The sequence below is a fragment of the Pavona decussata genome, unplaced genomic scaffold (genome assembly GCF_977016875.1).
Source record: "Pavona decussata unplaced genomic scaffold, jaPavDecu1.1 SCAFFOLD_225, whole genome shotgun sequence".
NCBI lineage: Eukaryota > Metazoa > Cnidaria > Anthozoa > Scleractinia > Agariciidae > Pavona > Pavona decussata.
Window position 1 is genome coordinate 680,458 of NW_028145630.1, and position 27,230 is coordinate 707,687.

Consider the following 27,230-nt stretch of genomic DNA (forward strand, 5'->3'; position numbering starts at 1 on the left):
ATTATGCTCAAGATAGAGAGGAAATTAAAGGAACTACACGAGAGAACAGATGGTGGCAAAGCAGCCCTGACGCAGAAGCATTTAGAGGATGATGGATTACAAGGAATACATTTACGAGCTTATCAGTTAGATGGTGTGACATGGATGAAGCGATGCTTCCAAAGCGGCCATGGCTGTATTCTAGGGGATGAGATGGGACTTGGAAAAACGATACAGGTGTGAATTGCAGAGAAACACTTAAAATAGAAAAAAGTAATTTCTACTTGAAAGGCCACGATCAGCGTTTGAACTAATTCTCACAGCTGTTTAGTTCTTCCATTAGGATACTGTTTTTACCTTTATCTTGCAAAAATTTACGCTATGATCGTGAGAAATCATGCTCGTATGATTTGATAGAAATATCATTAAAAAATGACCTGGAATGTTTTCGAAACAGAGAACTTCTAGAGTAAAACTTGCCGTCTGTGAAGGCCGAGTAGGCAGGAGTTCCACACCCTCCCATACTGGGCAGGTATTAAAGGGAGGGGGGAGGGTGGGGAATAACCGACAATGCTTGCTCCTTTTAGTTAACTACATATGTGTTAAATTGCATTTACAGCTGTGGAATCTCATATCTTCATGACATTTTTTGCTTCTCCCTTCCAAAGTTCTGTCTGTAAAGAAATGTCACCGTACATGTTTCAGCTGTGTCAATGATATGAGTAAGGTGTCTCATCACTGATCTTAAAATCCCCATCAATTTTGCTTTATATAGTACAGAGTGTCATACATACTTTTTCATATTGCAGACAATTGCTTTCTTGACGAATCTTCAAGGATCTGAGGATTGCCCAGGACCCTTCTTAATAGTCTGCCCATTGTCTGTTCTACAGAACTGGAAAAATGAATTTTCCAGGTAAGATCATGGAAGCTGTTGAAAAATAAATTATCTGTTACATGGGTATTGGTGGACCATTAAGGAAAGCTAACAAAATGTCCAGGATAACCTTGTGATCATGATGGACTAGGAGATATTTATTATTAACAGATGAAAATGACAGAAAGGTCAGTGACAGAGAGAGGCTGGTTAATACTGGACTGTAAAAGACTAGCTATAATTTACAGCATGTGCTGCTTATGTGCTGTTTACAACTTTCCTTTCACTTTCCTGGGATTCCTGTGGCTCAAATGTAACTTTACCTTCAAATTAACCTCATTTGCCTACAGGTGACTTGAGGGGTTTCTGAGGGACAATAATTATTGCACCTTTAAACTTCAATTCACACGGGCTGTCAGTGGTTTAAATGCAACTTTACCTTTAATTTACCTGGTTAACCTGTGGCTTGGTTGATACTTTAATTAATACCCAATGCAAAAATCTTTGTTTAAATTTTTAAGATTTTCAAGAAAGCAGAATGTTTTCAACTTTATTGGGGATAAAGATGAAAGAGAAGAGCTCAAAGACTCATTAAAGAATCTTGTTAATACTCAGGTAATTGAATAACAGTACATGTGTAAGAACAACAGATTATACCAAATGTGAAAATATGGTTCTCTGGCTGGACTTGAACTTCAGTTTCCAGCATTTTACATGCAAGTAAATGTGATAACCAGTACACTACAGGCGAACCCACACTAGAAGCAGGTGAAATGGCGATACTAAATCATAGTCTATCACTAAGACCGCTCCACAAGGAGAGTCTGATTTCACTTAGGATCAACTTGTGACCTGAATATTTGTTGCTATTTGTTTCAAATTGAATAATTTTACTAACAGGCTACGTATTTTTGGGTTAACCTGCCAGGAAACCTACCCAGTAGAGAATCAAAGCCACTCTCCAGACAACATCAAAATAGCAAGGAAGCAAGAAACTTGGAGAGATCTTTTCTAAGTTGACAAATCCTCCTTATGGACATTTGGTGTTAACTCCACCATACCTCATTTCTTTGTAGAGAACAGTAAATGAGAATATGTATGTGGTTGTTGGGTTTCAAAGGCTTATTAATAATTAACATAATTATGTAGATGTAATATCTTGGTTTTGATTTTGATTTTTGTTTCATTTCAGCATGCAGCAGTCCAAAATGTGTCTTTTTCAGTTAATGTTATTCTTACAACATATGAGGTACATGAATTACCAGTAGTTTATATAGTTGTCATTTTCCTTCTCATAATGTGTAGTTCCAGAAAATATCCATACTCCCCCAATGGAAGGTTTTTTGTTCTGCACCCCCCCCCCCCTCCTCCTGGGAAATTCCAGTGTAGCTTCATACATTGCTTCTCAAATTTTGACTTTTAAGACCCCCTTTCCCTAGTAATTTCTGATGACCTTCCAATTGGGGTGGGTATGGATATTTTCTGGGACTGCACAATGTTTGTATTGCTATAACCCAATCAGGCATTTAGTTCATCCTTTGAAAACTGACCTTGAAGTTTGAGAATTTAGTTCCTACATACATATCATTCACAATGTTGATTTAAGACAGATTTCGTTATTTTGAAAAACAAAATTACTCAGAATGATGTATTTTTATTTTTATCAGTAAATGACACAGGCGTACTTGGAAAATAATTCTGAGTATGCCTGAGTGTGTCATTTACTGATTAATAATAATAATAATAATAATAATAATAATAATTATAATGGTTTATTAACGGATCCACTGGGTGGCTCTTCCCTGTTAAATTACAATAATTACAATAATTATTACAAAATAAATCAAATTGAAATACATTATTCTGATTTATTCACCAAGCTTAACATATTCCATCACATTATTTCCAACAAAAGTACTGTAAGTTATGATTTCTTATTTGCCTCTTTTGTCAGATGTGTTTGCGAGAAACATCCTTTCTTTCCAAGTGAGTGGAGGACTTTTTACCTTGCATTTTAAATACAGCTGTTTCAAAAAGGTTGTCCAAAAAAGCGTGAAAGCGTACGCGACAATACCGAAAGGTAGTCTGGGAAATACCCAATAAATTTCAATAAAAGTTCAGAATCCATATTGCCTCGACCGTACAGCGAAGACTTGAGATGGTGGGCAATATGGATTCTGATCTATTATTGAATTTATTGGGTATTTCCCAGATATCTTTCGCCATTGTCGCGTACGCTTTTACGCTTTTTTTGGACAACCTTTGTCGAAACAGCTGTTTATGTTTGCTTTTCTTGATGTGCTGTCATTGGTATTTATGTATGTCAAGTAACAGTTAAGATTTATGGTACAAATAATTATAGTACGTAGAGATCTATACAGGAGGATATATAGTTAAAATTGTTTGCCTTGATTTGTTTTGTTGTGAGCATCCTAATCTTCATCAAATTTCCAGATTTCATTGGAAAGCTATGATTGTAGATGAGGCCCACCGTTTGAAAAACTTCAAATCTGCTCTTTATCAAGAGCTATCCCAGGTTTGTATAGAAAGTCAATGACTTTTTTAATGACCTCTTCATTCGGTATTTAACCAATCTTTTTCAAGTGCTGTAGTCTTATAGTGTACTGTAAATTTCAGATACCACCTTATATTCAACTAGTTGTACTGCAAAACTCCCAAATAATACAATTCCATGGGCTTACATGTATATTCTTTTGGAGGATTTTTAGGAAGTGATTTTCAGAGAGGGTTTGCTTTCACTGGAGGGAATTAAGTGATACAGATTAGGTTTGGCTCAACAACAAAATAGTTTTGAAACACTATGGGGTTGGGGGGGGGGGGGGGTGGACATATTTTTAAGACACTCCTAGCCACAATATTAAGGTATATAAGACTAAACAAGGTTATAAAATAATGCAATTAAGTTTTCAAGTACATGTATATTAACTGAAGATCAATTCACCTTTTGACAAGTTGGTTTACTTTGATATGATCTTTAACTACTTTAAATTTGAACCTTTAACTAAATTTTTTTGTCTTACTTTTAGTTTGAAAAGGACTTTGTTGTGCTGCTAACAGGAACACCAATCCAGAATAATCTAAAAGAAGTATGGCCATGGTCAATTTTTATTTCGACCACTTCTTCGGGCTTGACTTGAAGATGAACTTTATTATGATAAAACCACATTTTACCTCCAGTAAACTTTCCATAACTGAGTCAGACAGTGAATTACTCAGTCAAGATGAAGACCACACATGAATTATATTCATCTGACAGTTTTACTTTTAGTAAATTCGTTTGAGAGAAAACCTCTCATGGAAAGACTGATTTAAGGCCTTGCTGAAACACCTCACATTAAATGGAAGTCTCCATCCTTTAAGGGGGTGACTACTATGAATGGACAACTGAGTCACTGGTGGTTCTTGGCTTACTGACATAATTAAATTAAATGAAATTAGAAACCTCCAGTGAAGGAATACATCTTGTGCTGACAGAAATACAATATTATTCCTGGTCATCAGACAAGAATGATTTAATAGTGCTCCTTTTAGTCTCAGGGAGAAAGCCATCTACGATATACCCTTTGATAGTGAAACATATCACAATCAACAATCACCCAGTGTGGCCAACCAAAATCCAAATGTGTTGTTTCAGAAAACATCCATACAGTACCTCTCCCACGGAAGATTTTTTTGGGTTTCAGCCCTGCCCCCTCCAGAAATTCCAGTTAAGCTCCATACTTTCCTCAAAAAAAATTGGCTTTTAAGATCCCCCCCTCCCACCCCCTCAGAATTTCCAATGGCTTTCCATGGGGTGGGTGTGGATATTTCTGGAACCGCACGGTAATAGACGTGCAGTTTTCATAGAAACCAATGTTAGATTCATCAGCATTTAATATTTTGTTAATATTATCAGATGTAGGAGGGGAGTGTTTCAAGTATTCCTTTTGTTTAAATCATATTTTTGACAGACCAATTATTGCTGGTATAAAAATAATATTACCCCTCTAACACTTTATTTACACTATGGATCATTAAAAAGTGTTACTTTTTAATTCACAGTTGAATATTAATTTCAGTTTTGTTGAACCTTCAGCTGTATTCCCTGCTCTCATTTGTGAGTCCTGACATTTTTTCTCTTGATGCTGTGGACGAATTTGTGGAAAGGTATACAGGTGTTGATGAATCCACAGGTGAGAGATTTAATAATAAATAGATTATTATAAAAACTGGATCATTGTATAATACAATTCCAGGGTTTTAATTGGCTTAGCGGCCATGGTATATGAGCCATTATACCATGCCCAAGAAGTAGCGACCATAATTTTTTTTCTGGTTGCTCTTGAAAAGAGCTATACACGCCTCTTTGGCTATCTATCATCTCATATCCAACGCACGCTCATGGAATAATTATTGTTAAATAAGTGTTGATGATGATGATGATGATAGTCATATTAATAATGTTAACATTAAATAAAATTATTAATAAAGTTCAAGCAAAACATGAATGGCTGTAAAAAAAGGAAAATAATATTGTTGATTAGAAAATTATATATTATATAGTAGATTATTATTTTAAAAGATATCAGACAAGTAAGCTAATTTGTTTTTGTGATAAAAGTTAACACTAAAAATATTACGATGTTTTGACCGTCGTGATTTTTTAGTGTTAAGTTTTATCGCAAAATCTATATCTAAGAAATTACTCATTAAGCTAATTTGGCATTATAAATTTATTTCAGAAAGGAATTTAGAATTGCAAAATTTATTGTCGCCTTTCTTGTTACGACGTGTGAAATCAGAGGTGAGCTATAATAATTTGTGCAGTACTTAAGAGAACGATGTCATTTTTGTATTACAAATAAACAGTAATAGGATATGGGGAGAAGTGCAAACTCAAAGATAGACAAATAAAAAATCCTTAATATTATCATGCAATAATTTGTCCTCTTATGTTGCCACTTATTATTCTAATTAATAACCTGCTTTGCCACATGAAGAAATACTTTTTATAAAAAATATATTCTTAATTCTGTCTGTAATTGTATTTTATATCTGGGGCCATCCACTAGATTAGCCCTGCTATTTGGATGATCCCAACTCGCTCTCTATTTTGTTGTTATAATTTTACTTTCCTTAGTTGAACTCTGTTTTAGTTGCCTAAAGTAGGTAAATTCAACCTATGTCATGTAAAACTGAGCTGAGTTAAATAAATCATCTTGTCTTGTTTTGTCTTCAGGGCTTTATTTATTTATTTTTTTTTTTTTCAAAAAAGATATTTTTCTAACATGTTCGCCCACTTACATGTAGGTGAAATTTGTTTATTGTTGCATGTAAAACTATAGATAATAATATAATTATTAAACAATTCATGGTTTATGAACACAAATCATGTTAGTGATTGTGTGTGTTGAGACTTTCAGTCTGTGAATTGAAGTAATGAACTAAAAAATAAAAGTGACATTCCACTTTTAATCATTTTTGTTTTTTAAAAATTCAGGTGATGGCACATTTACCAAAGAAGACTGAGGTAAGGATGTAAAAAGAATAACTGAGTTATATCAGGTATCAAGTACAGGTGTATTCTTATTTATTTGATTAATGCTGACTGGATTAATAAACCCTTTGACTCTATAGGAGTAAAAACGTACAAGAAATCCTTGAAATTTCAGGGCTGCCATGGTCTGGGGAAAGTCAGAGAAAACAGAATGTTTTCAAGGTCAGATAAAAGTCAGAGAATTCAGTATCAAGTCAAGGAAATACTAAATTCTGCCTCAAAGTCAATGAAAAGTCAGGGAATTTTAGTTTAGGGCAGCCACTAGTTTTGGGAAGTGGTTTCCTTGTTGGCAAAGGTAATGTTGTTTCGAAAGACATCTACAATTTAAGGAATTGATTTCTGTGGTTCATTGCTGGCTTTATTGGGAGAGAATTTGTTTTCTGTGGTCATTGATCATGAAACCGGTTTTTGGTTAGGAAAACAAGAGAGGGAATTTTTTATTTTTTGATAACTGGCAACCCTCTTGAATAGTTCTTTAAATTTATTAAAGAAATTTATGACACTTTTGTGACAACAGGTCCTTCTCTATACTGGGATGTCAGAGATCCAGAAGAAATATTACAAGGCTATTTTGATGAAAGATTTAGGTAGGTGGATTTGACATCAGACACAGATACAATCAGACAAACAAAGAATGATGCAGTGTGAATTGGGAGGAAGGGGGGCTATATTCCCTGGGTATTGGGTTCTGAAAATCTGAAAACAGGTGTGGATTCCACAGCCCAGGCCCTCAGCCCTGGATGTTCAAAGGATAGATAACTTTATCCAGGAGATAAGTTGCTATCCAGCAGATAAAATGTATTAGTTGGCATATATTTTCTCTGCTGGATTAAGTGATTTATCTGCTGGATAAAGTTATCCGCTGTTAAACAACTGGGCCAGGTCTGAAAACTGGTATTGGAAAGTTGATTATTTTGGTCTAAAATTAAGGGCCACTAGGTTTAACACACCCACACCAAAATTCCATTGAGTACCCGCTCCCTCCACTTGTGTTCATATGTGTGTGTAAGGGGTTCACGCCTCTTGTCAGTATGGATAAAAGTATCATTAAATTTGTTAACTAATGGTAATTACTTTTGCATTTTTAATTGTCTTGCAATAATTGTGGAATCTCTTCTGTAGCTCCATCTAGAGGCGACTTTCTTAGTTTCTAATTGGTAACATTTAGCCTGTGAACAGGCTCTCAAGTGGAGGATAGGCGGCTCTTCGCCCTATACCCTACTTGTAGGGTTCGTGCTACTCCTTGAAGTCCTTGAAAAGCCCTGGAATTTAATTTTAGATTTCAAGGGGGCTTGAAAAGCCCTTGAAAAGAAGAATTTTTATTGAAAGTGCTTGAAAGTAATGAAAACTCCTTGAATTTTTGTTCGGATGGGAAAGAATGTAGGATTGTATGATTGAGCGCAGATTTCAAAATCAGGGACATATTATTGATTAATAAAAACATTTCGAAACTTAGTGCAAGACAAAGTGAACTTGCTTTGAATACTCCTTGAAAACTGAGTTTTTAGTGCTTGAATACTCCTTGAATTTTGTCCAAAGACTAGCACGGACTATGTACTTGGGAGCCTAGCAATTTTGAGATGGGAGAGGTCAAATGCTTATGAATTGTTTCTTTGTTTTTCTCTCCAGATGCATTTAATTCCCCTGGTGGAACCAGTAAAACAAGACTTATGAACATTCTGATTCAGCTGAGGAAATGTGTCAACCATCCTTATTTATTTGATGGTAAATTCAGGTTTTATTCGTGATTACTTTTGTTTTGATACTGTCTAACAAAAACATCTCAGCTCTCTAAAATCTTCTTTTGGCTAAAGCAGACAGACAAGTATATAGACTGTTACACGTAGTTTTCTATTTAAAAAAATCCAAGCTTTTCTGAGCAAGCAAGCATATATGGCAGGGATAGTTTCCAAAATGCCGAACGTACATCGCATTTTACGCCACCTACAACAGTTTCGGTTAAAGAAATGAAAGATTCTTTAGGTCTGAGCACCCTTCTATATATGCTTCTTAGGTCTAAGCACTTCTCTATACTATTTAGGGTTTTTTTTAATAACACTTTATTGCACCAAAGCAATGCAATACAATTATAAACATTTATCTTGGAAAAAAAAACCACTACATTTGCATTACAATTTGAACTACATTTACAAAAACAATAGTATTTACAATACTAATAGCATAGAACTGTATTATATGTTACTAGAAAAAAGAAAAAGTTCAAAGTTTCACTTGAAATTTAGCTTTGTGTTTTTCCATTATCAAGATAGCTTTTGAGAAAGGCAAAGAAAGCTTGCCAGTAATTGTATGCTTCCTCTCTCCTTGATGCAGCTGTTCGTGTTTTAAACATTACATAAATGATGATGATGACAACGACGAGGACGATGATGATGATGATGATGACGATAAAAAAAAAAGATCTTGTATTTTGTCTTTGTTTCTTTTTTGTGATAGGTGTGGAGCCTGAACCATTTCAGCTTGGTGAACATCTTGTGGATGCTAGTGGTGACTTACGTTTATAGTGTATAGTATATTGAAATACAACACTCTTTGGATCTCGGCTCACTGTACCTCAGTTTAACCGCGTTATTTAGTAAATGCTCTTTTCCAGTGACAACACATTTTTTTCTTGAAAATTATATTTGTGGTACTAGATGGCAGAGATTTTGTGCCTCTAACCACGACGCTTACACGACGCACTGAAGTCTGCGGCAAACAGTGTTGGCAAATTCAAGTTTTAGCGAGTGTGAATGTGGGAACGGTAGATCAGTTTTCAGTTGAATGTTGCAAAAACACAAAACCAGAGTATTAAATTGCTCTCGCCAATCACACAGATCAGACCTGTTTTGCGTGCAGCCCTTTAAGTTTTTAATTTTCTATATTTTTCCGTGAAAATGCCAATATGACAAGGTTATTTACAACGATTGTCGCAGGTTTATATGTTGAAAGGTGATGTTGTGGAAGTTAGTTTAATACAATTCTGAATAGCTTGCGTTAATCCCAGTAGGCACTTAAGACGATAAAAAACAACAACAACAACAAACATCCTTACAGTTCAATAATTTTAAGCTAAAATAATCTTCTTTACAGGAGCTTTAGCTTAAGATGTGTTGGATTGGCCTAAGGGTAGAATGGCCTTAAGCACAGGCAGTGGGGTGGCAAACATCGCCTCGCTCGGCAAGCGAGTAGCTCTAGAAAAAATGAGTAGAAGTAGCCCTGCAAAGAGCATGAAATATCCTTTCAGGAAATTGAAATGTTCTTTTAAATGTCTTCTTCTCTTCAGGAAAGCTTCAAGTTATTGACCAACTCCTGATCTTCCTCAAGGCGAGGTGAGTTTAAACTGCTGAATTTTGTCTCACTGCGTTGGTAGGAAAAAATTTCGACAGCGTTTGTTTCACTGTATTTTCGTAGACTTATTATTCGAAGGCACAAGAGGCAATTTCTCTAGTTAACCTTTGTCCTATGTGAAGTATTAACGTTGTTGTTCTTGTTCTTATTGCTCGGTCAGAGGGCACAAAGTTTTGATGTTTTCGCAAATGACAAGAATGTTGGACATCATTCAGGACTATCTTGGCTATAGAGGTACAACCGCATTTTTTTTTTAATTTAGGGGCTCTCACACTCGCGCTGTTGATAGTCATGTGTAGGTTTTGCTGTAGAAATTAGCATTCGTGGGTTCATAACCCCCATTTGAAAGATTTTAGAGAATCGTTTTCACGAAAAAAGGCCCAAGAATGTCGGACATGTCTGAAACAGGCGTTAAAGGACAGTCCTACTCTCAGTCGCAGACGACAAACGGCATAAGGGTAAACAAACAAGACTGACTCTTAAATAGAAGAAAGACCCTCGTAATTATTTACGCTTTAGCAGTTGCGAAAAGAAAGCCTGGAAAAAAAAAATCACTCCAGGTTTGAACGGGATTCGAACCCATGACCTCTGCGATGCCGGTGCAGTGCTCTACCAACTGAGCTATCAAGCCAACTGGGAGCATATATATCATGAAGGATGAATTAATTAATATGAATATATGAAACATATATGCTGTCCTGGGATAAACGTGACGTGAACATAACCGAAAGAAAAGCCTGAAAAGCAAAGGAGTCTGTTTTCCTTGTGCTTTTGTTTATGTTGTTGCTGTCGTAGTGAAAACCAACCTTAACTAAACTTGTGCACTGCTTCAACTATTACAACGGCCCTTGGCTTTTCTAAAGTATCTGAACTTGACGTCTTACTTAACAGGGTTTTCTTATGAACGGTTGGATGGTTCAGTCCGAGGGGAGGAGCGATACTTGGCCATTCAGAACTTCAACGAAACAGAAGATACGTTCATATTTCTATTGAGCACACGTGCAGGTGAACAGTAGTATATGCTTTGTTTTTAAGTACAGTAAAAGAGTTTGCACATGACAGATGCAGCCATGTAGTCAAGGAAGGAGATGGATTAACTGAAATCACTCATCTCATTGTAACACGCGTTGTGATGCCCAACGATAGAGACTTTAAATCAAACCAGTGAAGTTCCCAGATCCTTTACCCGGCTTCGCTCAGTTTTACTAATATGAAAGTAGGGTCTGCGAGTTAGATTGGTGTGACACGTGATTGTTGAAAGCGTACTCAGTGAGTTCTGCTCAATCTCATAGACATACTCCAGTCATACATACTTAAACTACATTTCAGTTCTAACTTACAGAGTGGTATAGAGCGGTTTTCAAGTTAGCGTTGAAAGTAAGTCGCGTTTGCTTTGGTTTTGCTTTACTACGCTCTGTGATTGGTTGGCAAAACTCGCGCCACTTTCTCAACTAATGGGAACTAAAACAAAAACCAATCGTGACTTGGCCGCACGCGTTTTCCCACGCTTGGCGCCTGTTACATGTATTTGCTTGGCATTCTGATTGGCTCATTACGCTGTTTACGTGGTCGTGATTGGTCGGAGTGATTACTTTGGTTTTGGCTTTACGACCATCAGTTGAAAACCGCTTTAATGGTTGCTAATATCTCCGAATGTAGGAAAAAAATCCTAAAGTAAGCGAAAGTAATTTCGCGTTTGCTTTGGTTTTGCTTTAATAGATTCTATGATTGGTTGGCAAAGTTCGCGCCATTTTCGCAACGAATGGGAATCCAAACCAAAACCAATCGTGCTTAGTCGCACGCGTTTTCCCGCGCTTGACGCAGGCTACATGTATTTACTTCGAGTTCTGATTGGCTGATTAAGCTGTTTACATTTGTTGCGATTGGCCAGAGAACTTACTTTAGTTTTGGTTTTGCAACACTCAATTGAAAAACACTCTATCGCGTTTGGTAATTCGTTCACAGATTTTGACTCGGGGAATCTTCGACGCGTTCTGTTGATTACGAGATTCGAAGACTTTCTATTTGTTTTCACTTTCCTATAATAAAGATTGTTTCATAGAGCAGTTTGGAAACTGAATTTCATCATTTCATAGCCACGCCCTAAAGTTATACTAGAATGATATGCCACCCAAGCGATATGTTAGTTTTTAAAACGAGGCCTCTTTGCTAAAGCTATTCATTCCTATTTTAGGGGGCCAGGGATTAAACCTGATGTCTGCAGACACGGTTATCTTCGTAGATAGTGACTTCAATCCACAGAATGACCTGCAGGCAGCAGCGCGGGCTCACCGTATTGGTCAAACGAGGTATCATAAGCGAAGTGTTTTCAGTATGGATCATATGATGGTGCTAGAAGCTGTCTGTATGCCCCACGAAATTTCCTTAGGTCCGGATTTGTAGAGCTCTTCCAAGTTAAGATCAGCCCTTAGTAATTTTCTCTTTGAATTCAATTGTATGTAGCTAAGGAACGTTAACAGTAATGAACCATTAAAATGGTTCATATTATGTTAGGGGTCAGTTTTATAAATCCACTCCCTGGACATCTATCTTTCGGATCAGATCACCGTTGCTTTAACCAGCTGAACAACGAGGCAAACTATGTGCAGGTTGTGGAATTTAGATATTGAAGATATACTAGGCAAGTGTGATACAGAGGTCAGTATCGGCTCTTAAGAAGCACGCGGTGTGGATTGGTACTGTTTATCATGCTATATAGAGTCTACAATGGTGATTCTGTACTGATGAATCCTTCGGTAAGATCATTGAAATAAGATATACTAAGCGTTTCGTCGCCAAACGAAATTTAGTGTTTTTTTCCCCATTTTGTTCCCGGGAGCTCTTTGGAAGAGTGGACCAGTCGGCCAGTACGCTATCAGCTTCGACAATGTTGTCATTTCCTTGTTTTGTGTTAGGCCTGTGAAAATCATTCGCCTTGTTGGTCGAAGCACAGTGGAGGAGATCGTGCTGAAAAGAGCGGATGAAAAATTGAGGTTGACAAATACAGTGATAGAAGGAGGGAAGGTATTTACATGAAGACTACAAATGTACGATTTAAACGATGGGAGATATTAGGTACCTTCAGATCAGAGAACAAATACGAGATAAGATATGAGTACGACTTAATTTCAAATCAGTGACATCCCCAGAACTCTCGCTCCTTCCCGTTGTTTACCAGCAGATAAGGAGACCCTAGAAACAAGATTGATGTGGCAAGCGGTTATCTAAACCACGCAAGCTAGATTTGAAAAGTCGTACTTGTAGTCAAGTTTGAAGGTCACTGTTAACAATAGGGGATCGTATTGACTTATGCACGCGGCTGTAATCAGGGATGAAGACGGGTTCTTTTGATATTTTTCCCGATAACAAGTATTTTACTGTGAATTAAATCAGTTCAGTTTCAGTTTATTTTTTGCCATTATTCTTGCATATCGTTACAAAATAAATATAAAAGATAAATAAATAACAAAAGAGAGAGAAACATATAGCGAGGATCTCCATAGAGAAACCATTGGGGCTTATACGAGCTAAAGGCTCCTCAAACAAGGTGAGACCTTACTTTAAGCAAAATTAATATAAGCTAACTTTCTTTTGGCTTTTTTCAAACTTCGCCAATCGAAGATGGAACCAAGAGTTAGCTAGCACGTGATCAGTAGGCTGGAGCATACCTCATCTTGGCGTGATATTTAAATCGACATATGTCTTTTGTCTATTTATATGAACAAGGCCATCTTACATGTGAGTTGCTTTTTTTTTTCAGTTTTCCGGGAGCGCATCATCTGTAAACCAAATTGCAGAGACACCAACTCAGGTAAAAAGACTCGCGCGTCTGAGTGGCAGTGCGAATGAAACACTCGCGAGGGAGTGACAGGGAGAGAAACGTGCGTGGGAGTAGTAAAGGGGGTGCAACACGCGTACGGGATTGGCCAATAAAGTGAAACACGTGCATGGAAGTGGCACGCACGCGTGGGAGTGCGAGGAGGGGGAGTGAAACACGCGTGTGGAAGAGGCAAAGTTGACTACTTTAGGTGAAACCAGTTGGAATTAGTTTAGTGTCACCTAAGTTTTTTTTTTTCGGTTTTTCTTTTTGATTTTTCGTTCATAGTTTGGCCATCCATCACGGAAAATATGAATTGCTCGTAGTGTGTAGATGTTAACTTTATTGCCATAAGATTGTGTGAAAGAAATTTTTGCAGCGTATTCACTTGTCAGTGGTCAATTGTATGTTTGTTTATGTTTGGATAACTAGCTTGCAGACTTGCTGAAATTTGGCTTGGACAAGTTGTTTGACTCAGAGGAAAGGTGAGAAGTTGTGACAATTATCAGGCTCTCAGACAGTGAATCAGTCGCCAAAATAACTTTCATAAGAGAAAGAACGGTTCCAATAGAGCGGTTTACAACCGAGTGGCCACGTAACGCCAAAACCAGAGCAACAACTCTGCCAATCACAATTAACGGAAGCAACACACTGAACCAATCAGAACTCAAAACAAAGACACGTGACCGGAGCCTAGCGCGGGAAAACGCGGGCGTGCAAATCACGATTGGTTCTCGGTCTTTTTACATTGTTTTACACCCAATGGGTTGAGAGAATGGCACGAGCATTTTTAACCAATCACAGTAAAGCAGAAGCAAACCAAACTCGCATTAAGTTCTTCACAACAATAGACCCTTCTCCAAAATGGCGGCCGAAAATTCAAAAAAAGTTAAAATTAAAAACATATACCAGCACTAGAAAGAGCACCTTTACTTTAGTAACCCTGCAAAGCTTCAGCATATCAGGTGTAATATCAGCTGAGAAACTGTAAGTTGAAAAATGAAATATTTACAGACGTTTGTATGACTGGGGGTATGACGTATACCCCCAGTCATACAAACGTCTGTAAATTAGTCAAATTTCATCTTACATTTCCTAAGCTGATATAACACCTAATATGCTGAAACTTTGCAAGGTTACTAAAGTAAAGGTGCTCTTTCCAGTGCTGGTATCAGTTTTTCATTCAGTTCAATTTTAACTCATTCAAATCTGTTGCTGCCATTTTGGAGAAGGGTCTATTGTTCTTCACCCAATTTGTACTTTAAAAATGTATTTAGAAAGCCGTTATTTAGGTTCATGTTTCATACTTAAATGCATCATTAACATAAAATAATTGTCTTCTAACACACAGTGTTGTGACGGAAAGAGACCTGGAGAGGTACGTTTTGCCTTCAACTGTGACCACAGGCAGACCACCCTCTGTTTGTGTGGTGCAATTGCTGTTTGGAAACTTGAGACTTTATATTCACGCGACACGATCGGTTGAAATTTTAGTGGATATATTTAAGTCACCTTTTACCTTTATGTTGAAATAAAGTTTCAAGGAAATGTTGATTGAGTTACGCGTGTTTTTTATTTTATTTTTTATTTCTTTTTTGGCCATTCCGAGCCGTAGAAACCTTTCTCTGGCGAGTTTACTGTTGCCCCCCTTCGGCCGGTAACAGTAAACTCGCCAGAGAAAGATTTCTACGGCTCGGAAAGGCAAAAACAAAAACAAAAAAACCACGCGTGACTCAATCAACATTTCTTTGAAAGTTTATTTCAACATAAAGCCAAAAGGTAAAAGGCGACTTTAATATCTCCACCAAAACTTCAACCAATCGTGCCGCGTGAATATAAAGTCTCAAGTTCCAAACAGCAATTACGCCACACACACAGAGGGTCTCCCTTTGCTGTGACAATGCACTTAAATATTGGAAGATTATTTATGATAACAAAATGATTATTTCGTGTCTTCTAAATTAAATGATTAGTATATCAACAAATAAATTAAATTTTAATTTGTAAGGATCCTCGGGGGAAGCTGTAATAACGAGTGGATTCTGGAGGAGACTGGAGACGAAAGTGCTGACGACAATGATGACGTTGCTTCAAGTATGGGGACAGATGAAGGTGAGAGGGATAGTAAAGGAGAAATTATAGTGTACTAAGGTTTACCTGTTTTCCAACTGAATACCGTAAACTGCCGCTTATAAACTCCCCCGGTTACAGGCCCATTTACTTATAAACCAAAAAATACATCCGATTATAAGCCCCCCCCCCTCCCCTCTGGATATAAGCCCCCATCTAGTTTCGTTCGTGTTGTTAGTTTTAATTTTGTTCCAAATATTGACGTTTTAAAGCTTTATTACAAACCAGTAAATGAAAAACGTATTTTGATCAACATTGCCATAGCTCGTTTCGAAATGGATTTTTTAATCCGGTTACAACCCCCCACCCCGGATGTAAGCCCCTTCGTTTATAACCCAGTCTAAAATCCCTTACGAAGTTGTATAAGCCCAGGGTTTATAAGCGGCCGTTTACGATAATTGTTTTACTTCTAAGATATGAAAAAATGAGTAAAGTAAACAGCAAGACCTACACTGAACATCCTCGCAGACCCAGGTGCAGATAGAGGGGACGAGTAAACAGTCGAAACGGGTGAGAAAAAAATTCGACGAAGAAAAGTAGAGAGGAAAGGAAAGAAGTTTCGACTTTTTCCTCCTCCCCACTTGACTTATTCTAGTGTTTTATAACATTTCTAATTGTAAGTAATCGTTTAGTTGTTTTATGTCTTAAGTTTTTATTTTATAGAGGGCCACTGGGTTATCAGTTTCCTTACTGTCATGTGCTACCCTTTTAAAATAAAGTCCATTGTATTGTATTGTATTGTATTGACTATCTGCTAGCTTCTGCTCCTGGGTCTCGGAGGATATACGCTAAAAAGCGGTACGTATGTTTGCGTTTGTCCGTCTGTGGGACAAGGGAGGAAAGTGTTCGTGAGACTGGGAAGATACTAGCGTGTGAGGCTCGCGCGTGAAAATACACGCTTTCGGCGAGACGCGTTTCACTTCGGTAGCTTTCATTTGAATGGTTACACTTTAGGATTTCATCCACAGAAGGAAAAGGTAAGAAACCTTAAAACAATTGTCAGCAAAGTTCTAAAAATTTTACAAGATTAGTAACCGCTCACAAAGTTTTACCGAATGGTTCACGATTGAGTAGGTTACGATGGATTACAAAAAATTTGATGAACCAATGTCTTCATGGTGTACTGATGCGCTGTTTTGTTTTGACAGTGAACAGTATGTACGTGTATGAAGGTCATGATTACTCAAAGGAGACGACTGCAAGAGATCAACAGGCATTTGATAACATGATGGCAGGTACAGCTTCAGTAGTAAGCAACATGAAACAAGATGCTCGCAAAAAACTGTTGTCTTTCCAAGGTGCTCAGGCACACCCGCCCTCCCCTATCATCCCCTTCTTTTCACGTTGTGAGGAGCAACGGAAAGACACCCATGAAAGAGACATTCATGCTGTGAGCGATTAAATAAAACAAAACAAAACAATATATAAAATAAACAGGAAAGATGTCTGTTTACTTTCTCGTATGCTGTCGAAATTACTGTCTTTCTTTCCCTCAGTCTGAGCACCTGCAATTTTAGCCGTGATCCAACAGTCGCGTGTAAAATGTTAAGCACCCAGTAACCTTTTCTGTCAAGTTTAAATGTGACACTCTGCGGTCGGCTGCAGTCCTGAAGAGACTACTCCCGGCAGTGCCTCACAGGATGCTCAAACGGTTAACAGTACTCTGCGAATGAGATAGCTGATTGAGTTGAACTCGTACAATAGCCGGAAGCAAAATAAAATTGGGCTCAAATTCAATTTCCTTTTGCGTTTTGTCTGAGTTGGTAGAACCTGGTTTTTCTCATCAATGTGTCCTTTTGTATCATGCAGACATATTGAATGAAGCTCAATCAGAAGAGAGACTTCTTCGCAGTGAACGAAAGGTCAGTAACCGTATGTGCCCAAACGCGAATAAAAGCCAACATGCGTGGCAGGCGCTGGAATAGTTTTAGCGCGCGACTTTGGAAGCGCGCGAGGAGCTCACGCGAGAAATGGAAAGTGGGCACCAGCTTAGATGGCCCTCTTCATCGACTGCGGCTCCATCTCGCGCGCCCGAAATTGCGCCCTATAATTACTCATTCACAGGCACCTTCTACGCTTGGTAAAATTAACTGATATTATAAAACATTCAACTCAAGTACATGTGAATTTGTTATTCGCCGACATAACTCTCACTAGCATGAAGTGTCACACTTCAGGACTTCTTCCGTTAACTCAAAAGTTAGAACACCTTGTACAACGTAAGAAACCGCACCACAGGAAAGTACGGCTCAGTAGCTTTCATTGGAATGGCCACACTTGGAATTTATGCAGTGGCTGAAAAATCTAGAACCACATTTCATCAGGTTTAAGAAGTGAAGCCCCCAAATAGCTCGCGATGGTGGAAAAAGAATACAAAATAGGTAAGAGAAGTAGACGAGCATAGCTGGAGAGGTGACGTTTTTACTGCAGGCTAAATCGACCCATAAGTACGTTCATTTACCACTTCAGTTAAAGTGTTTTAACATCAGTTACCTTCATTTGTCTTCAGCAGTCCTCCACAACCCAATATATTGATCTTCCCGCCAGAAAGAGAAAAGTCCTTACACCGGAAGAATTAGAAGAGCGAAGGAAAAAGGTAGTTGGCTTTTACATGCTTGGATGAACCTTTCCAGAAAGCTTCTCGCATTTTGCTTTAGAAGCAATATCGAAACAAAGCACTTTAACATTCAGAGATGTTAACTGAGCGATGTTTTGAAAGGGTTCACCAAAATCGTGGTGTGAACCAGGTTTAATCTGGTCAACTCCAATTTTTAGTGTCAGTTACCGTAAACTCTGTCTAAAGACTGTTTTCATCAACTTAATTCACCTTAAACTCGAGTAAGATTTGCTGAAGCAAAGAACTTTAAAAGTTAGGGATACACTTATAAAATCTAGACGTCTCGACTTGATAATGGCGTGGCGTCATGACGACGTCGAAACTTCGATATTTTATAAGTTTATCCCTAATTTTCAAACTTAAGTATATCAGTAATTACGCCAGTGTGACAGCATCGACAGGAATACAAACATAAGCACGGCATGACCACTCTTATACTGTCGTCACTAATAACAAATGCAACAGAAGCATAAAGACAAGCTCGACAAGAACGAACAACTTTGTTGTTTTCCTTGTGCTTCTGCTTTTACTTATGCCCCGGTGATTCATAGTGAAGTCGGAGAAAAAAAAATCGGTCTTTCTGTTTGCTTGTGCTTACGCATATGCTTACACTTATGCCCCTAGTGAGAGCCATCCAAGATGGCGTGAAACAGGTCATAAGCTGATTTGGTGTTGAGGACGGTGGCTACTTTTGTTACTACGCATACCTTTTGCGTATCTGCGAGATACTCGGATTCCTATGGGTGGTGCCTACTAATACAGGGATATTTTTTCGCGGTTTAAAACTATGCTGAGAAAGCAGAAATTGTTTTGTATTTTACTGCTTTTTAGAATAATTGATGCGTGGTTTCCCCCAATTTTCTTTTTGGATTCCGATAGCCCTTGCTGAGATCTGCTTTCCCCGCATAGTCATAAAATAAACAAAAATACTTCTTTATTAGTAGGCATCGTCCTTAATAAGGGTTAGATCTCTTTGTAATGCCCTAAGAGCAGGTCAGAGTTTGACTCCGTTGAGGTTATTGTGAACTGTGAACTTAAACTAAAAATCTTCCTCTTTCAGAGGGAAGAGAACGCAGCAAAGAGAGCGAAATTGAAGGAAGAGGAAGAACTGAGAAAGGAAATAGAAAAGCAAAGGAAACTGTGAGTATTCTACTTAATCCCCTTGGGAAAAGGATTTTAACTTTTGTAAGAGTGCCTTCCTTGGCCTTGGATTTTATAGAAAAAAAATCTCTGTTTTTATAAATTACTTTTTTTAAAGACAATTGACAAAAATTATTTTTGTCTCCCTCACATTGAAGAAAACCCCGTTGGAAGTTCGATTTACTAAACGTTGACGAAATTTTGTGATGCTTCAATTTTACACAGTATTTCTCGTGCTTCTTTCATGGTCAAGAGCTTTAAGTTCTTTTTACAGAGACAAACTTTGGAAAGACAACAATTACACTAGCCTCAACTCTGCCATAGACGATGAAGAAGAAGAGGACAAAGAAAACGATTTATTTGACGAAGAACACGACAGCAAAAGAAAAGACATCCAGTATGTTCGTGGTGACGTCACGCATCCCATCAACACTCCCGGCTCAGATGCAATTATAGTGCATTGTGTGGGTGAGTGACGTCATATGCATAAACAGGAACCACAAAGCATGCTGGCTGATAAATAAACTGAAGTGTAATTTGAGAAATGGTTTTCCATGCTCTGTTAACTGACTAAATAAGTTTCGAAGACCTTCGTTAATAGATGACAAAAAAAAGCAAATTTCACGAACTATCAAGGCCTTGAACTATATGTCTGTTGCCTTGGCATCGTGAACAAACTGTTCCCAATCTCTTCAAAGGAAGAGTGCTAGTAATTGTTTGATGTGATTTTCTGGTGATGTAGTATTAGTTTTTTTCAAAAGACTCAGGAGGGTGGGGTCAGAGTTATGGTTTGTTCTTACTATTTCAGACTTCTCTCATGGCGACAACTCAGGGAGGTGGGGTCAGAACTGTCTTAGCTACCTGAGTTTCTTTCTTTCAGACAACTCATTGTGGTGGGGTCACAACAGACTGAGCTTTTCTTTCTTGCAGACGACTTAGGGAGGTGGGGTCAGGGTGGTTTGTTCTTGCCGCTTTTCTTTCTTGCAGATGACTCAGGGAGGTGGGGTCAGGGTGGTTTGTTCTTACCGGTTTTCTTTCTTGCAGACGACTCGGGAAGGTGGGGTCAGGGTGGTTTGTTCTCTGCTTTATCTCGACGATCTTTACAACCAGAAACACAGTACGAGCTGGCGAGTAAAATGAAAGGTATTTATTTTATCTTTTGTTCAATGTTTACTTTAAGAGTAGGAGTTGGAAAGGGAATACACTGCTCTAATACACTCTCATTTGTTTTTTCCATATTTTGTGTTTGTTCAACCGCCGTTGCTGTTAGAGATGTTGCTGTTACCACGTTGTTTAAAAGAACCATGCATTCCATTTTAGAAACAGTTTGTCAATTTTGGTCAATGGCAACTTAAAAGTAATGGCCGAATGTTATTAAAACGTCAATTCTAGTTCATGGAAACTATTTATAACGTCTTTAAGGCTATGGATGGCCAGCATTACCCTGGGTGCCAGAGGGGTTTCTTGCTCAGTTTTTGGTTCGACAAAATGTTTCACTCCTCAGAAACCTCATCTATTGAACAGCAGTGATATGGCTTCTTTTGGTCACGAATTTTGCCTTACTTTATATTAAAGAAACCGGATGAGTCACCCACTAAAAACCGCATCGCTTATTACACATTAGAAACCTGTAGTTTCTAGTACGAGTGCAAGTAAGACTACGAGTTTTCTCAATAGACAAAGAGTGCATGCGTGTGAACCAGTGTCATTTTGGCGCGAAAACGAGATAGCCGTCGTCATTTTCATTTTACAACGAGATTTTGTGAGAACGGCGTAGTGGCGAAAACAAGTCCTCGAAACGTAGGTGATGTCGTTTTTTTCGAATCACGAAAGGGCTTAGCTTTTATCATTCAAAAAAACTGCGTCAAGTTTGTCTCTCACAAATAGTATTAAAAATGAAGTTTCCTGGGATATATATATCTTCTTAGTATTTCGTTAAAAACTTGGAGCCATATCACCTCGTATTCGCTGTCGTATTCGTACTAGACTCTAAGGGCCAGTTATTTAAACAAAGTCAAACTTAGGCCCCGGCTTAAGACAATCATTGGGCCTCCAAATCTGTCTATAAGTGGTTCATTTTAAGAAGATAAATAGTTTTCTAGTCTGGGATGCAAGCCCTCTTGTTACCGTCAGCAGCAGACAATGTTTAGATATGACTGTTGGCAAAATTGAAAATGGCTTAGAACGTGGTTTTGTGAAATACCGTCCAAACTGTCTTTTAATAACTCACCCTAAACGTCTCTGCTGCCGTCAGCAGCAGACAATGTTTAGATATGACTGTGGGCAAAATTGATAATGGCTTAGAACGTGGTTTTGTTAAACACCGTCCAAACTGTCTTTTAATAACTCACCCTAAACGTCTCTAATTTCATTAAAGGAACCGGCATCGTCCGTGAGCTCAATACTGATACGAGGGCTTACTGTATTCACTACGCTTGTTGTTCCTCAGATTTGAAGCTAGGAGACGCACATCTTGTTCCAGTTGATGACCAAGAAAGTAGAAAGGATGGCCATGACTATGTATGTTTAACCATTTAGTGTGAAATTTCTACTGAAAAAAATACTGTGAATCTCAAGAACACTTTTATTATTATTACAGTTGAACCTCTCCACAACGGCCACCTTGGGGACGGAAGAAAGTGGCCGTTGTGGAAAGGTGGCCGCTATGGGGAGGTGGGGGTGTAACATGACACCTTTTTTTGGGGGAAGTACAACATGTTTATTGCGCCAAGTTCATGCTTACTGTAGCCTGTAATGACAATCTAATCTTAAATAATATATATAGATGAAAAACACAATAAAACGTAAATAATGTTTTGAATCAAAATGTTAACCAGAAAGACGAAACGAGCAAGATTCGCAACATTCGCTATATTATTGTAGACAATTTATGCTTACAGCAGCATATAAATGGCACACAATTAAAATACGTATATCATTAAAATGGATACAGAAACGTAATTTTCCGAAGACAAATGTCGAATACTGCATCAGTTTATAGAAAAAGGTTTTACACATGAAAAGAACTGTATACTGGCCATTGTCGAGAGGTTATTTTGGCAGTTGGGGACGCGCTTTAGTGGCCGTTGCCGTTGTAGAGAGGTTTAAACATGAGCTAATGTATGGACTGTCCGCCGGGACAAAAAAAAGTGGCCGTTATAGAGAGGTGGCCGTTGTGGAGAGGTGGCCGTTAGTGGAGGTTCAACTGTATTATTATTATTATTATTATTATTATTATTATTATTATTATTATTATTATTATTATTATTATTATTATTATTATTATTATTATTATTCGCCACCTTATTATGATACAATATCAATTTACAGAAATTTGTTAAAGTATGGCAGGAAAGCCCAAAGAAACCATGAGGCTTATCTCAGGAGGATACAGTAAAACCAGCCGTTCCGCGAATAATTGCGTCCATTTTGTGGTGCGGCAAATTTTAAAAACAGTTAGCCTAATCTTTATGGAAAATGTTTAACGATGTGAAGTATTTTCTTACATGTGAATAGCCCGCAAAATATCTTAAAAATATTTGTTGTAAGTTAAGTACTTGTCAAAGTTCAGTATCCTGTGACGTAGAATTTCAGACGTAACCATAGCTTTGGCGTGGATGTTACCGAGGTTGTGTCTGTGCCAGACTTGGACTTAACCTCGTGGAAATACTGGAGAACTTGCAGAATTTCTTCACTTGTGTTACGACTGGTCATATTAAATATAAAATTACTTTACCTTCTTAGGTGGCCTTGATCGTGGCACAGTCACGTGATCGTAAGAACAGGTTGTCTGGGATACTGCTGACGTCATTGAGTCAGGGACTGAAGAGGGTTGCAGCGGCGGCCAAGAAAATAAAAGGTAACATACCACTCAAGGGCGTGGCTAATCTACTCAAACAACAAAGTCATTGTGCGGTTAACAGTTAAGTTGCGTTCTTTTCATGTCGTTTTCAATTTGACGTGTTGTTGGCCGACTGCCTATGCAGTTCTTTTTTTAGATATGGAATGAGCGAGTTTTCAGATATGCAAATTGAACTTGAGTTCAATCGAAGCTGCTCACAAATGCAGTATTGAAAGTGTCATATATACAAGGGCAAATCTTGTTAAGTCTTTGATACGTCTAATAAATGAGAAATCAAATCCTGTCAATGCTTCTATCACGATATCCTTCACCCTCAGTTTGAAACTCTATCAAATCAAGCTAGTGTGTCATAGCCAATTCCTTAATGGTAATTAGAGGTAAATGAAGGGCGCTTTATTGGCATACTTTTTCAGTTTGTGCCTTGAATCCTAACTCAAACTTTCTGTTATGCCAACTTTAGACAGGTTATGTACGTGTACCAGTTTAGCTGGTTTCCGTTAGTTTTTTGTTGTTAAATAGTTTTCCATTTTTAACGTTACTTCCGTTTTAGAGAAACAAAGTTGTTTTAAGCAAATTATCTTCAATTTATTAGCTACTGTTCATCTTCCACGAATTGGGTATAACACTCCAAGCATTAACTGGTATGGCACAGAGAGACTGGTGCGGAAACATCTGGCCTCCAGGGGCATTGAAACATCAATGTATCCTCGCCTAGCAAAGGAATCAAAGCGCCAAACAGTAGCACCTTTATAATAATAATAATAATAATAATAATAATAATAATAATAATAATAATAATAATAATAATAATAATAATAATAATAATAATAATAATAATAATAATAATCTCTTTATTAAAATATTCCAAGCAAACTGTTATTTACAAGTTAAAAATAGAAAAAAGAGCTATTAAAACCTATTTACAATTCTTGTCGATTAAAAAAAACTATTTTCAAGCACAATTTTTTTTGAAGAAAAAGGAAAAAAAATCTCATCAAGTTACAATCTCGTCTAATAATAATAATAATAATAATAATAATAATAATAGTAATAATAATAATAATAATAATAATAACAACAATAATAATAATTCAAACATATTTATACAGGATTGCTGCATCAGTTATAAGAAGAAAACTGCTATAAATGCAGGACCTGTTAAAAAATAAATAAATAAAAAAGTAAAAGGATAGTAACATTAAAAGAAAGTTTCAAACAGTTATAAATTCTAAGAATAATTAAAAATTTCTACACCTTTGTAGAAAAAAAGCGCGCTGGTGCATTCTAAGTTAACTTTTTCCAAAATAAGGTCATCATTATTTCTAGTTTTGTTGTGTTGAATGTCATGGTTTCTCACATGAAAATGATTAAAAAGGTATCCGGGAACTCTATTTAAAATGTGTGTCGGTCTTCTAAAATAGAGAGGTTCCCAGCCCAGATTGGTCAAAATTTGATCGGTTTATAGTTTAGGGGCAGCTTTGAAGTAGACGATCCTAGCTGCTCGTCTCTGTAGTCGTTCAATGTTGTCACTATTTCCTCGGTCCACATTCATGCCATACAACATCATAATAATCCAGAACCGGGAAGACCATGATTATGTGTATTAGGAGTCAGTATTATAATGAAAGCAGGTTCGACTTACGAGGCAACAGTTTATCAAGCATAGGCTGTTTCTGTGTTTACTTCTTAACAAGATCTTAGATATTACTTTGCAAGGAGCCAACAACTCACAAGCACCACAAGTAACTCGCTAGCTTCAACACCTAATGGAGATTCAAAGTCAGTCAAGAATGGCGAATCGAGTGAAAAGAGTAAAAAAGCAAAAGCAGACGGTCCATCTGATGAACACAGAGAGAGTAAAAGAGCTAATCTCCCTGACTTCATGTTCGGTGTGAATGTTTTCTTTCACGGCGTTGGCGAAGAGGAAAAGAAGAAATTGACGCGGTATTTAGTTGCATATCCTTTACTTCACAGTAACTGCAATCCGTGAATTTGATTGGTTCTCCTCTCGTTGATTGTTCGCTGATAGTCCCCGGTCATGTGTTAGTAAAATTTGGTTTTGTATATTAGTTAAAATAATGGTCATTCCTCCACCTCTGGTGTTGTGTTTCGTCCGTGAGTAATAAATTCAAGATATGTAGAGCAAAACCGAACAAGGACCAACAAGGTGCTCTATGTGAGGATGAAATTAAATTTCTTGGGTATTTGTGGAGGAGGGAAAGCAAGATTACTTGGAGAAAACCCCTTCTATAAGAAAGGCAAGAACCATAAGCAATCTCAGCTTCCATTTGACGCCGAGTCCGAAATTCGATACCGGCACACCGGTTTACTGGAGATCATTTCTCTTCGCTGTACGCTATTCATTCTTCTCAGTTCTTTGGCCAGTTTTCATGCAACACTCGAGTCTCCATGCATTGAATTTTTTTCGGATAGATGTTGGCCTTGACAACTGGCACTTCAACTTGTACTTCAAGTAAATATCTTTTGCATGGACTCTGCGTATGTCTAAATAATACCTCTTTGCCGACTGTAGAATTTTAGAGGCAGCTGAACGTAGCGAGAAACTGATTTCTTTAACGTCTGATTAGCTACAATGGAGACATGTCGCAGTTTGCAGGTCAGGATGTGACGCATGTGGTTTGTGATCATTTTGACGAGTCTGATGTAAGTTATGTTTTGTGTTATGTTGACTTGTTTTCAAGAACTTAGTTTTACTTGATGAGATTTGTAGATTTTCGTTTATGAAGATTTAGAAAGACAATTTAAATCACCGATATGTTTGTTAAAGCAACTATGAAGCAACTGGTGAGAACCACAGCTCTCGAACTCATCAATAATTCATCAAAAGAAAACAAAGAAAATCACTACCGAAACCGTGGTTTGGATATGTGATCCTAATTACCACAAAATTTTGCCAACTTTAGCCTTGAATTTCTCCAAGAATTATTGATCATTTGAGAAGCCATATCAAACACTCGAAAGTGTGCTTCATCACACCTCGAAGTCGTTTAAAAAAACTCGGCTGCGCCTCGTTTTTTCAACCTACTTCTCAGTGTTTGGATATCTGATGAAACACGCTTTCTCGTGTGTAAGCATACACGTGAGAAGAACAGAACTTTCTATTTTGACCGTCTATGTAACTGTCCTACTTGAAAATGAGGCCTCTTAGTCATTCATTCCTTCTTAACATTTCTTGCAGTTTCCTTCTCAAGAATTCATAGCTGGAGTGAAGATTGTCAGCTTAAAATGGCTGGAGAACTGCTTGAGGAAAGGACGGATTCTAGACACGAGGCCGTATGAAATACAAAAAACTGCCGGCTGTTGATTGTGGAATAAATAGACCCAGAATCGGAACTGAAAACATTTTCCTGCTACCAAACGCGGGAAATCAACTGTCAGAGGGGAAAATATGTAACTGGTGCCAAGCAAAGCGTGGGAATGTAGGAAAAAAGCGTCGTCCAAAGGAAAAAGCGCGGGAAAACGTGAAGAAACCGAAGCAGCATTTGTATTGATATTTATACCCGTGATTGACACGTGATTGAACGGCATGATTGTTCTGATTGGTTGCATCAGTTTGTTACGATGCTTTTCAACGAATCCACATTTCAACTAAATTTAAACCAAAAGGAAATCCCTGCATGGTCAATTTCCACAGCCATGCTTTGTTGGGCCGGCTTTTCTCAGTTGTGTGAATGTTGAGTTTGTTTTTATTGATTTATCTTCACCATTAGTCTCTTTTATATGCAGTCACTGTCTTATGTTTAAACTCGCACTTAGCGCATTCTTTCCTACTTTGTAAGCAGTCATCGTAAATTGTTTAGAATAAAACAAAGTTTTACAAATTACCAACCAAGCTTTTGTTCTTTTGTTTTATTTTATCAACATTCATATTCTGTGCACTGT

The 27,230-nt window shown here is 37.6% G+C and overlaps 1 protein-coding gene across 4 annotated transcripts; it reads left to right on the top strand.

Moving 5' to 3' along the window:
* On the top strand, positions 1-27,176 carry LOC146458946 (ATP-dependent chromatin remodeler CHD1L-like). Of its 4 annotated transcripts, none has more exons than XM_085090147.1 (35): positions 1-216; positions 789-895; positions 1,378-1,471; positions 2,049-2,105; positions 2,811-2,842; positions 3,311-3,392; positions 3,904-3,963; positions 4,953-5,049; positions 5,599-5,660; positions 6,357-6,386; positions 6,931-7,000; positions 8,043-8,138; positions 8,868-8,918; positions 9,697-9,742; positions 9,922-9,995; positions 10,653-10,766; positions 11,956-12,070; positions 12,677-12,785; positions 13,522-13,572; positions 14,011-14,063; positions 14,930-14,956; positions 15,587-15,690; positions 16,857-16,943; positions 17,518-17,570; positions 18,218-18,304; positions 19,386-19,465; positions 19,740-19,933; positions 20,453-20,465; positions 20,523-20,608; positions 21,915-21,985; positions 23,210-23,324; positions 23,920-24,028; positions 25,029-25,283; positions 25,916-25,991; positions 26,527-27,176. In XM_085090147.1, exons 1-35 carry the CDS (start codon positions 4-6, stop codon positions 26,650-26,652), a joined length of 3,096 nt encoding a protein of 1,031 aa, XP_084946273.1. In that variant the 5' UTR covers positions 1-3; the 3' UTR covers positions 26,653-27,176. The 4 variants fall into 4 exon arrangements, with proteins under 4 accessions (XP_084946273.1, XP_084946275.1, XP_084946274.1 ...); XM_085090149.1 differs by having other exon boundaries at positions 18,221-18,304; XM_085090148.1 differs by lacking the exon at positions 20,453-20,465 and having other exon boundaries at positions 20,510-20,608.
* The last annotated feature ends 54 nt before the right edge of the window (positions 27,177-27,230 follow it).

Coding starts and splice junctions, on each gene's coding strand:
- LOC146458946 (XM_085090147.1), top strand. CDS start 4: ATGCTCAAGATAGAGAGGAAATTAAAGGAACTACACGAGAGAACAGAT. Junction 10,767..11,955: donor TCTATTGAGCACACGTGCAG/GTGAACAGTAGT, acceptor TTCCTATTTTAG/GGGGCCAGGGATTAAACCTG. Junction 23,325..23,919: donor GGCGGCCAAGAAAATAAAAG/GTAACATACCAC, acceptor TCAATTTATTAG/CTACTGTTCATCTTCCACGA.